We start from the raw sequence: 14,242 nt of genomic DNA on the forward strand, positions 1-14,242 counted from the left end.
CCTGCATACCTCCAATGCATAGATCAAACATTTGTTATATTTGAATCTTCAGCTGCACCTAAGAACTTCTGTACACATCTTTAAATGTTCCTTTTGCTTATCAGCCTATCCAGAGATGTTATCATGCATTTCTGGAGCAGGTGGGATTTGAAATCAGCTTCCCGGTTCATGTTAGGGATACTGCACCACAGTCCGATGCTCCATTTCAAAGGAGAATTTGAACAGACATCTAGTTTCTTTTCCTCAATATGCTAATTAAGAAATGGAGAATGAGTTTTTTTTACTACCATCCACCACACACTTACATTCACTGCACAATATATGCAATTGGATTCCTATAAAATTAGTACAAGGTTAGTATAATCAGAAACTTTGCAAGTAGGGTTCTCATCATCCGCTCACTGTCCCATTTAATGTCAAGCCAGGATAGCTGGTGCATCATACAACACTGTCCTTTGATTATCCAATGTGTTCAATCAGCCTGTGCTTGCAAAACTCAGAACTGTGTCCATTGTTAGATACGATTCTGCCATTGAGTAAAGTTTACTAAATAATCCTGACAGTGCAAAAAAGGACACCAGAAACTAACTTTAAAATGTGCTTGCAGTGGGACGTATTTTCATGTGCTGAAACTTACATTTCTTCCACATTGGACACTGTTTTTTGTAAACAGAAGGAATATACGTTCAAGCACTGCACTTTTTCCACAAAGAAAACAGCTCTTCTACACACCTCCATGGCAATGCCCTGGCCAATCAAAGTCCACTTGCCAAGGCAGTCAATAGTTCCTGCTAACTAAAGACTACCAACCAGCACCCATTACTCAAGCTATATAAACTGTTTGTCCCTTTCTAAAGTTGGTTTCATTGTAGTTCATCTCTGATTACGGCTAAATAGAAAGCTTTACCTTCATGTTCAATCAATATTTCTACTGGTTTTTTAAAGTCAAAATTTATTAATTATTAGAAAATAAATATAAACATGGCTTTGGTTATGAGAAAAATATTTTAAAATATTGCCCAAAAAAATCAACATCACAATGTTGTTTTTTCCTTTCAAAACTGACAAAATAGCTGTCTTACCATTGCAACATAGTTGAATTTACGAATTACTTGACGTATTCTTTTCATCTCTTCATCCAGGTTACAAGCCCAGACCTCGCAGATTCTTTGGCTGTGATCTACTGTCGCCGCTGGCATGTTGGTAAATTCAAATAGCAGTCATCAAAGCACTGCACGTTAAATATGGATGAGCTGTAAATGAGGAAGTCCAAGCTTACTGCCCGACCTTCACTCACTATTTACCTTGAAAACATAAATTGACTAAAATTAGAATGTAAAAAAAATGCAATGAATCAAGCAATAGGATTTCAGTATCAACAGGAGGCTGAAATAACCTCTGCAAATTGCTGATATTCTATTTAAGGACAAAATATACTCTCCAAACTCAAGTTCAAGTTCATCATGGTGAGTTTTTTCCATTTTGTAGGAAAATGGGCTTGCTCATAAAAATGTCTCTCCACAAGAAATTAACCATAAATAAATGGTACAGAACAACAATAGTGCTGAAAAAAGACATTGTTTTGTCCCACACCAATTTGAACAATTTATTGGAAAAACCAAGGTAAGAGAAAAATGACATTTCTACTGTTGGAGAGGAAAGTGCTGATTGGTTGACAAGTGGACACTGATCGGTCGAGGCACTGCCCCAAGAAGTGACCCAGTTCTGTTTGCAAAGAACAGAGCTAGATTTATTGATAAATGTAGTTTCTTGCACCTACAGGTGTGCCTAAATTGGCTGTCAGCGCAATCATGCAGAAATTAGGGCCTAAGCCATTTGTGAGCAGTGAAAGCCTGATGTTGAAATGGGGTGCATCAAAGCTATCCTACATGATAATGACTATATTGACTGGTTCTTTTTACATTACGTAGTCTGCAAACTCACAAATGGGCGCAAGGCCTCCACTTTTGATCTCAAAATATGCCTGATCTATCTCAAAGATATATAGTCAACAGGTAAACAGAGTTATTTCACACTGCTACTATGAAATAGCAACACAAATGGTTGCTATATGTCAAGAATGGAACGGTCAAGCCAAAAAAAAACTTGGTCTATCCCACAAATGAATGTTTATATGAATTTCAATGCCAATATGATGCTATTACATAGACTATATGTACCAAAAACAGGTGGATAAACGAAAAGGCACATCTCCCTTTGAATGCTCCCAAAGCACAGACTATATACCACAGAAAGCACTTTAAAAACTGAATAGTATTTTAAAACTGAATTTTTAAATTTTTTTTAAAAACTGAATGAGAAATGACTACATGGTTGGACAAAATTTACTAAGCAGTCCTCAATGCATGTAGAATTACAGTAACAATCATTTTAGGTGGTTTGGAGTATGTGCATACTGGAAACTACATTTTAATACAGACAACCCTGTTCTTTGCAGGCAGAAATCACACACACACACACACACACACAAAAAACACACAGTGTGCCTATTTCAAATCAAGAAAATAGTTGGCAACAATTCACTTGTACATTTCTCAGCACAACACCTTGATGAATCACAGCCAACCAGCTTAGTTTAAAACTTAAACAAGGCTTGGTCATTAACAGTCAGTTGTCATTAACTGACTTGTCCAACCTAATGTCTCTACTATGAAGAGTCCACTTGTCAACCAATCAACACTCTTCCAAGTACAGATTTTGTTTTTGCTTTACCTTGATATTTCTTGCAAGTTATCCTTAGGCATGCAGGACAAAATGCTTTGACAAAATATGTACTTTTTCTAACAGTACTCAAAATAAATCAAGGCAGTGTCTTGAGTATTTGAACATTTACCCAAAATGATTCTAATATATCTGAGCTCTTCATAGATAAACAATGGGCAAACTTTTTAAAAATTTTATTAATGACTATTTTGCAATATGAAACAAATAACTGAGAATACTATAAAATCAACAATTCTTCAACAAAACAGCTTTCTTGGTACAATAATTTAAATATTAACTTAAACATTAAAAGGTGCTTCACAGAAGTAATAACAGATTACTTCAAGGGGAGATGGCAAAATAAACTGTTAGCTCCCAGAAATGGGTCTTCAATAAACAGGAGGAGCGAGAGAGAGGGTGGAATTTAATTCCCTCCTCCATAGTGAGCTTTAATGGTGGAGGGGCATCTAATTAAGCAGGAAAATAGAGGGGTAAATTTTTTAAAGGTGTTCTTGTGTCAATTAGGATCGCGACATAAAATACGGCAGAATACTTGCTTTATGCTGCTAATGGAGCAAATAGATGCACAGAACAGAGCAAAAATAATAATGCTTTAAGGTTAAAAGTATTACCTTCCTTACTACAAACACATTTTTAAAAATATACAAATATACACTATTAATTGAAAATAAGCTTTTCCATTTCTACAGCAAGTCATTTTTTGTACCACGTATGCTGGTAAAATTCTGAGCAGCTTAGCACTCAGAATAAGTATGCTTTCTAGTGCTCAATGTGGAACAGAGTTTTGTGCTAAGCTTCTCTGCCTAACTCCAAAGACTTGAACTTTTCCTGGCAATTGTTTCATTAATTTTTCTAGGCAAATTCAAACAAACAGTTTTGTATATTCTACTTCAATAATAAAAAAAATTATTTCCCATAAATCTAGTGATATTGCAAACCACCACCCCATCTTCAGCCTCCCAAACAGTAATGTTTTCTGCATTACCATACTTTAATTTCTCCAATTTGGGGTTCATCCCATCACAGCAGCAACATCAAATAAACAACTTCACAAATAAACTCCTCTGATACTTTGATTTATGTGTATGTGTTCATCATTCTGAGGCCTCTCTGCAGCATTTGATACTGTTGACCATGCCATCCCCTGTTAACGTCTTTCCTTCATTGTCCAGGTCAGTGAAACTGCTTTACTCTTCTACTCTTGTCCATACACCTTAACCAGAACAGTCCTAGCAATGAGTTTGCTTTCTATTCCCATATTGTAACCTTGTTCTCGTGGGGGACCTGGATTCATTGCATCAGTTGTCAATACATTCTGTCAAAATGAAATTGCGGATGACCTACTATGGTCCTCTAATTCCTCAGTTCAAAAGGTGTTAAGACTGCAATAAATTTTGTATGCTATCCAAGAATTCCAAATCTCGTTTTGGCTACTACTTTAGGCTGATCAAGACGGTCAACTACCTCTGCAATCTTTTTAATCATGAACTCTTGCTCCAATCTCATCCACTCCAGCAGTAATCTGAAGTACATTCCAGCAATATTTCCTAAACCCATGCATGACATCCATCAACTAGAAAGATATAAACTGCAAATGCTTGGGCTTCAAGCTTTTCTTTAAATCACAGATTACCCTGACTTAAGATAGAAATTAACATTCCTTCTTCATTGGGTCAAAGCCTGGAATTTTCTATCTAACAGCTTTGGGAGTGCTTTCACCACAGATTGCAGTAGCTCAAGAAAGCCTTTCATTGCAAGCAGGAATCAATGCCAATTGCTGGCTCAATAATTATTTAAAGAAAACTGAAAGATTGAATAGTTACAGAGTTATAACTTCACACAAGAACTCTGCAAACTAGTCCAGGTCTACCAAGTTGTTACTTAAAGAAGCTTACCAGTAAGACACTTGCTTAGCATAAACAGTATAATTTCAGAATGCAACTTAATAATGTTGTCAGTTAACTGCATTTACATGTTACAAAAGAACCAGATATGACACAAACATTGCATCGAGTAAGAGTTGGAGCAATTAATAACAGAATTATAAACAAAGTTCCAATACAACAAAAATTGAAAACTTGCTCTTACAAGCAATACACAAGTAAATTTTTAGACTTCTCCAAACAAGATCTGTTGCAGCCTTATGTCAGACACACTCAAACAAGTAAAGATCTTTATGTAATTAAGATGCATCTCTTTTGAAATCACTGTCATTTAAATCAGCTGCATTTTCCAGTAGCTTGAGAGACCATGACAAGATTTTAAAGGCAAATTCTCAATGCGTCTGATGATACAAATGCCCATCATCTCCTAATGCAAGCAACCATGATAAACCCAATAAAAGCACACTAGATCATAAAGTTGCATTATAATTATCTTACATCAAATGGCTGATATATGCAGGTTATAAACATTTTACAAAACATTGCTGACAAGCAATTAAGACTTTTCAAAAAGTCTCTTTTGGGGATGAATTTAATCCTTCTCCATAACCAAACTAGCTTCAGCCAATTTTCCAGGCTGACCAATGCTTTTCAATATCAACGTAGACCACTTAAATAGGAAAACTCAGTGCGTGAATGTGTTGAATATCAGGACGTGTAATTTATTTAAATGCATCCACTGCACACGGTCTCGCCAAGTCAACTTTGTTGTACAATCTATTCCCAACATCGTGTAATCTGTAGACGTGCCATATGTTGGTCACATTGACTCTCTTTAATAACACACCACTGTATTAACTCAGGAAAGTTCCACGTCTGATGAAACATTGTTTGTTATTATCTTTGAGACACGCGGATGGGGGAGGGGGTGGGGCGTAGGGGAAGAAATTCTGCCCCTTTCGGACAGTAGTGAAGATACCAAACAACTACTTAACAGCAACTCGAATAACCACGAACAGAAATGTATGAGCGTTGCCGTTTCTAAGACGGTAGGTTTTTTTTTTACCTGCGTTAGACGTGAGCGGGCTCTGAGGACTCTTTAACTATTAAAGTACAAGCCAGTCTCCTCAGTGCCTCAAGAACCCACCCGCGTCCTCCATTACGGCCACCACGCAACCCTCTGACGTCATCACATCGTGCGCATTCACCTTTCAACTTTTACCCCGACGCTTGAACGAATGCAAAATTTACAAACAATCTCCGCCGGAGAAATCTGACGTCTGTGCGCTACAACACTGAGTAATTTACAGACTGGCTCTTGATGGAATAGAAATTTGTTTTGGTAGCGGTCGGAGGGGGTCTCCGGCGGAGGTCGGTCGACTGTGATGACGTTTTACACAGAGTGTGCGGATGCGGCAGTGGTTGCTGGTTTCGAGTGCGCAGCCGCCGCTGGTTCCCCCTGTCCGTCCATCGGGTGGAGCGGCTGAGGACTGACAATTGTTGGGTGGAGGCGAGGGTAGGAAGGGGAGAGGGGGCGATGAGCTATTCGACGCCACTGTGGGTTCGTTAAGTGGTCGGCGTGCTCGCTGAGCTCGGCCGGCAGGATGAATTGGATTTTTCCGTCGTCCAAAGGCAGCGGCGGTGGCTCCGGACACCTGCAGCCTCTCACCAGTTTACAGCAGCAGCGCCAGCGGCAGATAGAGTCGGTGAAGAGCTCGCACAGCGGGTAAGCAGGGCCTTGCGTCTGACTGAGGGGCACTTTTTAAAACCCGCTTGCTCTCAGCAGTACACACAGTGGCTGTAGAACCGGCCACAGTAAATAGGAAGAACGTCGGTTGGGAATGTTGCTGGGAAGGTCAAGTCAGCTGTCCTGAATTTTTTCGTAGTAGGCAAGCGGGAAGTTGCAAGAACACCGCAAGCCGCGCAGCTTTCAGCAGGTGGAAAAGGCAACCAGTCCTGAAGAAAGTTATAGCCGAAACGTTGACCTCTCCACCTCCTAATGCTGCTCGGCTTGCTGTGTTCTTCCAGCCTCCTGAGTACCTTGGAATCCCGCGTCTGCAGTTTTTTGTCAGGTCGTGAATCTTTCGCCTAGATCTGGCTCGCTGCTGATGGTATAGGGGAGCAATGTAATAGAGCTATGTACCAGTTCATAATGATGAAAACCGGGGACTGTATCATCCTCCATTCCACCCTGTCGTTTTGCTTAGTATTTGAAGTAATTAGGGGACGGACTATTTCAGATGTAAAATTATACAATGAGAAGGTGATAAATGCACCTTTAGGTAGGAGTGAGAATAATGCTATGTACGTTTCCATTAATTTGAAAACTATGTAGTTTAAACTTTGCACTTAAATCTAACCTAACATTATGAAGAAATACCAATAAATTGATACATGAAGAGAAAGATGAATACGAATGTAAACGAACAATTTTTTTTAAGAAGGTTTCAAAGAGTATGTTTGTATGTAAAGACTAGCAGAACTTTAGAGTTGATTTTAGGGAATAAGGAAATTTGAGAGATTAAATCAGTACTTTGCTTTGTAGATAAATTAACTAACCAAGGGACTACTCTAAATGAGAAACTGAAAGAAATTGTTTTGATTTTTTTAAAACTAATTTCAATCAGTGGGACTGAATGTAATTAAATCCCCAATCAACAAAAGCGACCTTGGACTGCAGGTTTATGGTTACTTGAAAGTGGAGTTGCAAGTAGATAGCATAGTGAAGGTGGTGTTTGGTATGCTTGCCTTGATTGATCAGTGCATTGAATATAGGCAGTTGGCAGGTAATGTTGTAGCTGTATATGACATTAGTTAAGCCTCTATTGGAATACTGTGTGCAATTCTGCTCTTAGTACAGGGAAGATGTTGTGAAGCTTGAAAGGGTTCAGAAAAGATTTACAAGGATATTGCCAGGGTTGAAGGATTTGAGCTATAGAAAGAGGCTGAATAAGGAAGAGTTTTCATGTTACTAATGCAGGAAGTGTCTGCAGGAAGTGTCTTTGGTTAAGAATCCAACCAGATCACATGGGTTGATTGGAATGGCAGTGAGAAGCAATAAGGAATTTACAGGAACTAGGGCTGTGATGGATGGTAGTTATAGGAAGGGAGAAAAACTGCAGATATAGTCAGGTGGATGAATTGATTCTAGGAAAGGGAGGAGGGGCGGGCAGGCAGGTAGTCCTGTAGCTATCTCCATGTCAAACAAGTATGCTGTTTTGGAAAATGTAGGGAATGATGGACTCTCAGGAGAATGTAGCACAAACACCCAAGTTTCTGGTACCGAGAATGGCTTGAATGTAATGAGGGGTATGTCGTGTTCCAACCGATTGATTGATTGTGATAGCAGACTCTCCAGAGGCAAAGACAGATGTTTCTGAGGTCGACAGTGAAAAATCAGAATGTTGTGTTACCTCCCTGGTGCCAGGATCAAGGATATCTCAGAGGGTGTAGAATGTTATCAAAAGAGAGAGGGACCATTGTATATATTGGAACTAATGACAGGAAGGGAAAAGGATGAGACTTTGAAGGGAAAATAATGGAAGTTAGGCAGGAATTTAAAAAGGAGGTCCTGGAGAGTCGTACTGTCTGGATTGCTCCTGGTGCTATGAGCTAGTGAGGGTAGAAATGGGAGGATAGAGAGGAGGAATGCATAGCTGAGGAGCTGGTGCAGGGGAGAAGAGTTCGTGTTTTTGCATCATTGGAATCTCTTCTGGGGTAGAAGTGACGGATTGTACCTGAATTGGAAGGGGACTAATATGTTGGCAGGTAGATTTGCGAGAGCTGCTCAGCAGGATTTAAACTAGTAAGGCGGAGGGATAGGATCCAGGGAAATAGTGAGCAAAGAGATCAATTTGAGACTGGTACAGTTGGGGAATGGAGCAAGTAAAGCAGTCAGGGCTGGCAGGAACAAAACCGAGAATAAGGTGGGACTGATAAATTAAACTGCTTTTACTTCATTGCAAGAGGCCTAACAGGGAAGGCAGATGAACTCAGGGCATGGTTCGGAACAAAGGACTGGATATCTCAGCAATTACAGAGATGTGGCTCAAGGATGGACAGGTCTGGTAGCTCAACGGTCCAGTATACAAATGCTATAGGAAGGGTAGAAAGAGGGACAAGAAAGGTGGAAAAGTAGCGTTTTTGATAAACACTAGCATTATGGCTGTACTCAGGGAGGATATTCCTGGGAATACATCCAGGGAAGTTACTTGGATGGAATTGAGTCATCTTATTGGGATTGAATTATAGACCCCCCCCCCCCACATAGTCATCAGGAAATTGAGAAACAAATTTGTAAGGAAATCTCAGTTACCTGTAAGAATAATAGGGTGGTTATGGTAGGGGATTTTAACTTTCCAAACATAGCCTTGGACTGCCATTGCATTAAGGGTTTAGATAGAAAGGAATTTAAGTGTAGACAAGAAAATGTTCTGTTTCAGTATTTGGATATACCTACTAGAGAAGCTGCAAAACGTGATCTACTCTTGGGAAATAAGGCAAAGCAGGTGACTGAGGTGTCAGTGAGAAAGCAGTTTGGGGGCCAGCTACCATAATTCAATTAGTTTTTAAAATAGTGGTGGAAAAGCATAGTCTAATAACTGAAGTTTTAAATTGGAGAAAAGCCAATTTTGGTGTTAGGCAAGAACTTTCAAAAATTGATTGAGGGCAGATGTTTGTAGGTAAAAGGACAGCTAGAAAAAAGGAAGCCTTCAGAAATGAAATAATGAGTCCAGTGACAGTACATTCCTGTAAGGGTGAAAGGCAAGGCTGGTAAGTGTAGGGATTGCTGCATGACGAGAGAAATTGAGGTTTGGTTAAGTAAAAGAAGGAAGCATATGTAGGTATAGGTAGCAGTAATTGAGTGAATCCTTCGAAGAGTGTAAAGACAGTAGGAGTATACTTAAGAGGGAAATCAGGAGGGCAAAAAGGTGACATGAGATAGCTTTAGAAAATTGGGTTAAGGAGAACCCAAAGGAATTTTATAAATATATTAAGGACAAAAGGGTAACTCGGGAGAGAATAGGGCCCCTCAAAGATCAGCAAGGCAGCCTATATATGCAACTACAAGAAATGGGGGAGATGATAAACAAGTATTTTGCATCAGTGTTTGCTGTGGAGAAGGACATGGAAGATATAGAATAGGAGGAGTTGCTGGATGTATTAAAATGCATAAAAGTGGATAAATCTCCAGGACCTGATTAGGTGTCCCCTTGACCTCTCTGGGAAGCTAGAGGAGTGATTGCTGGGCCTCTTGCTGAGATATTTGTATCATTGATAGTCATAGGTGAGGTGCCGGAAGACTGGAGGTTGGCAAACATCGTGCCACAATTTAAGAAAGGTGGTAAGGAAAAGTCAGGGAACTATAGACTGGCGAGCCTGACATCGGTGGTGGGCAAGTTGTTGGAGGGAATCCTGAGGGACAGGATTTACATGCATTTGGAAAGCCAAGGACCATTAGGGATAGTCAACATGGCTTTGTGCATGGGGAATCATGTCTCACGAACTTGATTGAATGTTTTTGAAGAAATAGCAAAGAGGATTGCTGAGGGCAGTAATCTATACGGACTTCAGTAAAGCATTTGATAAGGTTCCTCATGGTAGACTGGTTAGAACAGTTAGATCTTATGGAATATGGGAGAACGAGCCATTTGGATACAGAACTGGCTTTAAGGCAGAAGAAAGGATGGTAGTGGAGGGTTGCTTTTCAGACTGGAGGCCTGTGACCAGTTGTGTGCCACAAGGATTAGTGCTGGGTCCACTTCTTTTTGTCATTAATATAAATGATTTGCATGTGAACTTAGGAGGTACAGTTTGTAAATTTGCAAATGACGCCAAATTTGGAGGTGTGGACATCGAAGAAGGTTACTGCAGAGTACAACAGGATTTTGATCACATGGGACAATGGGCTGAGGAGTGGCAGGTGGAGTTTGATTTAGATAAATGTGAGGTGCGGCATTTTGGAAAACCAAATCTTAGCAGGGCTGAGTCACTTAATAGTAACGTCCTGGGGAGTTTTGCTGAACAAAGAGACCTTGGAGTGCAGGTTCATAGTTTCTTAAAAGTGGAGTCGCAAGTAAATAGGATAGTGAAGCAGGCATTTGATATGCTTACGTTTATTGGTCACAGCATTGAGTATAGGAGTTGGGAGGTCATATTTCAGCAGTACAGGACATTAGAATATTGTGTTTAATTTTTGTCTCCCTCGTATCTGAAGGACGTTGTGAAAGTTGAAAGGGTCCAGAAAAGATTTACAAGGATGTTGGTAGGGTTGAAGGATTTGAGCTATAGGGAGAAGTTGAATAGGCTGAGGCGGTTTTCCCTGGAGCATCAGAGGCTGAGGGTTGACCTTATAGAGGTTTATAAAATCATGAAGGGTATGAATAGGGTAAATAGACAAGGTCTTTTCCCTAGTGTGGTCGATTTAAGAACTAGAGGGCATATGTTTTAGGTGAGAGGGGAGATATTTAAAAGGGACTTAAGGGGTAACCTTTTCTCACATAGGGTGGTGTGTGTTTGAAATGAGCTGTGAGAGGAAGTGGTGGAGAGTGGTACAATTACATCATTAAAAGGCATCATGATGGGACTAGGAAGGGTTTCGAGGAATATGGGCCAAGTGCTGGTAAATGGTATTAGGTTAGGATATCTGGTCGGAATGTTGGACCGAACGATTTGTTTCTGTACTGTACATATCTATGACTCTAAGCTGGCACTACTTTCCTTGGAGTGTCAGAGGCTGAGGGGTGACCTTATTGAGGTTTATAAAATCATGAGGGGCATGGATAGGGTGAATAGCAAGATCTTTTCCCTGGAGTGGGGAGCCCAGAATCAGAGGGTGTACATTTAAGGTGAGAGGGGAAAGATTTAAAAGAGACATAAGTGACAACTTTTTCAAACAGAGGGTGGCATGTGGATGGAATGAGCTGCTCAAGGTTGTGGTGGAGGTTGGTACAATTAGAACATTTAAAAGGCATCTGGATGTATACATGAACAGGAAGGATACAGAGGAATATTAGTCAGATGTTGGCAAATGGGATCGATGAATTTCGGATATCTGGTCAACATGGAGGAATTGAACTGACTGGTCTGTTTCTGTGCTGTGCAACTCTATGACTGTCTCAGCCTGATGAAAGAGATAGTTATGGAAACAGTTGATGCATTGGTGATCATTTGAAATTCTTCAGAATCCAGAAGGATGCCTGCAGATTCGAAGGTTGCAAATTTGGCACTTCAGTTTAAGGAAGGAAGGAGAAAATGAAATTACAGTCAGTTTGTCAGCAGCAGGAGAAGTACTAGAATATATTACAAAGGGTGTGATTTTGAGATACTGAGGTGTTTGGGGGGTTGTGGGGAGGAGGAATGTAATATGATTGACCAGAGTCAACATGGATTTGAGGTGAAATGGGTCATGTTTGCTTTGGCAGACCCTGGCTTGTGAGGCACTGCAAGGATCAGTGCTTGGACCCAGCTGTTCACAATCTGTATCATTGATTCGCAAGTGGTGAATAAATGTACTATTTCCATGTTTGCAATTAACACAAAACTAAGTGGAAATGTAATTAGGAGGGTGATGGGGGAAAGGAAATTTGTACAGGTTGGATAAATATGCAAAAATACAAAGATAGAATATCATATGGTGAAGTGTGAGATTATCCAGTTTTGTAGGTGGAATATCAGCCATGGTAGAGAATGGCAAAGAAATTCAAGTAGTTGGATAAAATACTCTTGCCTTTTTTATATCTATGTAAAATGAAGGTGCTATTTTCAGCAAATTTGTCATTTCTAGCTGCTTTTTTAAAGAGCTCTAACACAAATTTGTAAAGGATGGATTTGGCAGACAAAGGTTCTCTTAAGCATAACAGGTCCTTGAATAAACTGAAATTCTATTACAAATACAGTATTTGCATGACTGCAGCAATTAGAAACAAAATGATTACTTGACCAGTAAAGTGTTGGAGGCATAAACAAGCAGTAGTACTATCTGCAGTCGCTGTCTATAAAAATTACTGCCCTGTTTGTCAATGATAGTTTATTGTTAATTGGAGAGGGAAGGTTTTATATTGTGGAGCATGAGCATTTCAAATCTTGGTTATTAAATATTATTTGCATTATGTACATAGTTAGTATGCTTGAAAATATCGCATTTTTCACAAAGCAAATAGTTCATAAATGTTACACATCTCCTATGTTCATTGGGAGTCAACACTTTTTGATGTGCAGACTGAAAACAGAAGTACTATAACCTCTGAAGACAGTAGATTAACTCAAACGTTGATGTTCCTTATCACTTTCACTTGTGTAGTTTGAAATGGGACGACTTGGGGTTTTGTTACCGAAATCCATCTCGTGCAAGTTAAAATTATCCTGAACCTGAACATGTGTGTCTGTCTTGTTCATATACCAAAGTATTTCAATGATGCTCATATGAACAGTATGCAAGAGATTTGAGATATTGCTTAATTTCGTGGTCATGTGAAATATGACTTTAGGCTCTATTTTCATTCGTAAAAGTACATGCCTGACTTGGCATCAAATCTTGTGACTAGCTGTCAAAACACTTAGAGACATGAACTATGCAATCATTGTTTAAATCTCATAGTCATAAGATGCACTGTCAATATTTGTTCGTCAACGAAACTCATTCGCAACGAGTAGTTGTACATTTGCAGTTTTTCAGCATCTATTACAGGAACAGATAGTGTACATTTTAACATGCTCAAATTATAAATTGAGCAACAGAAAGTAAACAGCACAATTTTACTAGATGTGTGCAGGGCCAGAGAGATTCACATACCAACTTGTGCTTCTGCCTAAAAAGAGCTGTGTTTTATAAAATGTGATTCTGGATTTTAAAAGTAGAAGAATAGAATAAAAAGTAATGAAGTTATGCTAAGTGTTTTGAATCACAGGTGAGGCCTCAACTAGAATATTGTCAAACTTTGAAAATCAACTGCAGGGTGGTTTGAAGACCTTGGCGGAGGGTACAGAGGAAGTTCCCCAGAATAATTCAGGGGACTTCAATTATGCAAAGAGGCTAGAGAAGAACTGTTCTCCTGTGATTGAGCAAGATTAAGGGGAAATTTGATAGGTATTCAAAATTGAGGAGTTTTTGATAAACATAGAAAGGCGAAATTGCTTTCACTTGGAGAAGGATGGTAACCAGAGGATTGTAAATTAAGTGAGTTGGGAAAGTATCCGGATAAATCAAGTGTTTTAGATGTAGCAAGTTATGATCTGGAATGCATTGTCAAGAGACTATTGAAACAGGTTCAGTATTAATAATTGAGCGAATTGGATATACTTCCAAAAATAAAATGGTTATGGGAAGGAAGGATGTCAAAAGCCACATGACACCAGGTTATAGTCCAACAGGTTTATTTGAAATCACAAGATTTGGAGCACTGCTCCTCCACGTGAAGTGGAGGGAAGAGCACAGGCACAGAATATGTCGGCTGAGCCTGTGTGCTTCCCTCCACTTCATGTGATGAAAGAGCAATACTCCAAAAGCTTGTGACTTCAAATAAATCTGTTGGACTACACCAGGTATTGTGTGACTTCTGACTTTGTTCACCTCAGTCCAACACTGGCAACTCCACATCATGGGAAGGAAGACA

The 14,242-nt window shown here is 39.6% G+C and overlaps 2 protein-coding genes across 5 annotated transcripts in view; one reads left to right on the forward strand and one right to left on the reverse strand.

Annotated features, from left to right (window-relative positions):
- LOC140477024 (CCR4-NOT transcription complex subunit 7) overlaps positions 1 to 5,884 on the reverse strand; it is a 42,856-nt gene extending 36,972 nt beyond the window's left edge. Inside the window, exons 1-2 of one of the 2 annotated variants that reach the window (XM_072570145.1) lie at positions 5,695 to 5,871; positions 1,083 to 1,304 (exon numbers count right to left, since the gene is read on the reverse strand). In XM_072570145.1, coding sequence (XP_072426246.1) covers positions 1,083 to 1,199 — 117 coding nt within the window. In that variant the 5' untranslated portion in view covers positions 1,200 to 1,304; positions 5,695 to 5,871. Of the gene's footprint in view, positions 1 to 1,082; positions 1,305 to 5,694 lie in introns of both variants that reach the window. The other variant, XM_072570155.1, reaches the window with a different exon arrangement.
- A 194-nt stretch (positions 5,885 to 6,078) lies between these two features.
- vps37a (VPS37A subunit of ESCRT-I) overlaps positions 6,079 to 14,242 on the forward strand; it is a 96,501-nt gene continuing 88,337 nt past the window's right edge. For all 3 annotated transcript variants that reach the window (XM_072570131.1, XM_072570123.1, XM_072570114.1), the window contains exon 1: positions 6,079 to 6,354. In XM_072570131.1, the coding sequence (XP_072426232.1) occupies positions 6,233 to 6,354 (122 nt within the window). In that variant the 5' untranslated portion in view covers positions 6,079 to 6,232. The remainder of the gene's footprint in view (positions 6,355 to 14,242) is intronic.

The sequence above is a fragment of the Chiloscyllium punctatum genome, chromosome 1, assembly GCF_047496795.1.
Source record: "Chiloscyllium punctatum isolate Juve2018m chromosome 1, sChiPun1.3, whole genome shotgun sequence".
Taxonomy (NCBI): Eukaryota; Metazoa; Chordata; class Chondrichthyes; order Orectolobiformes; family Hemiscylliidae; genus Chiloscyllium; species Chiloscyllium punctatum.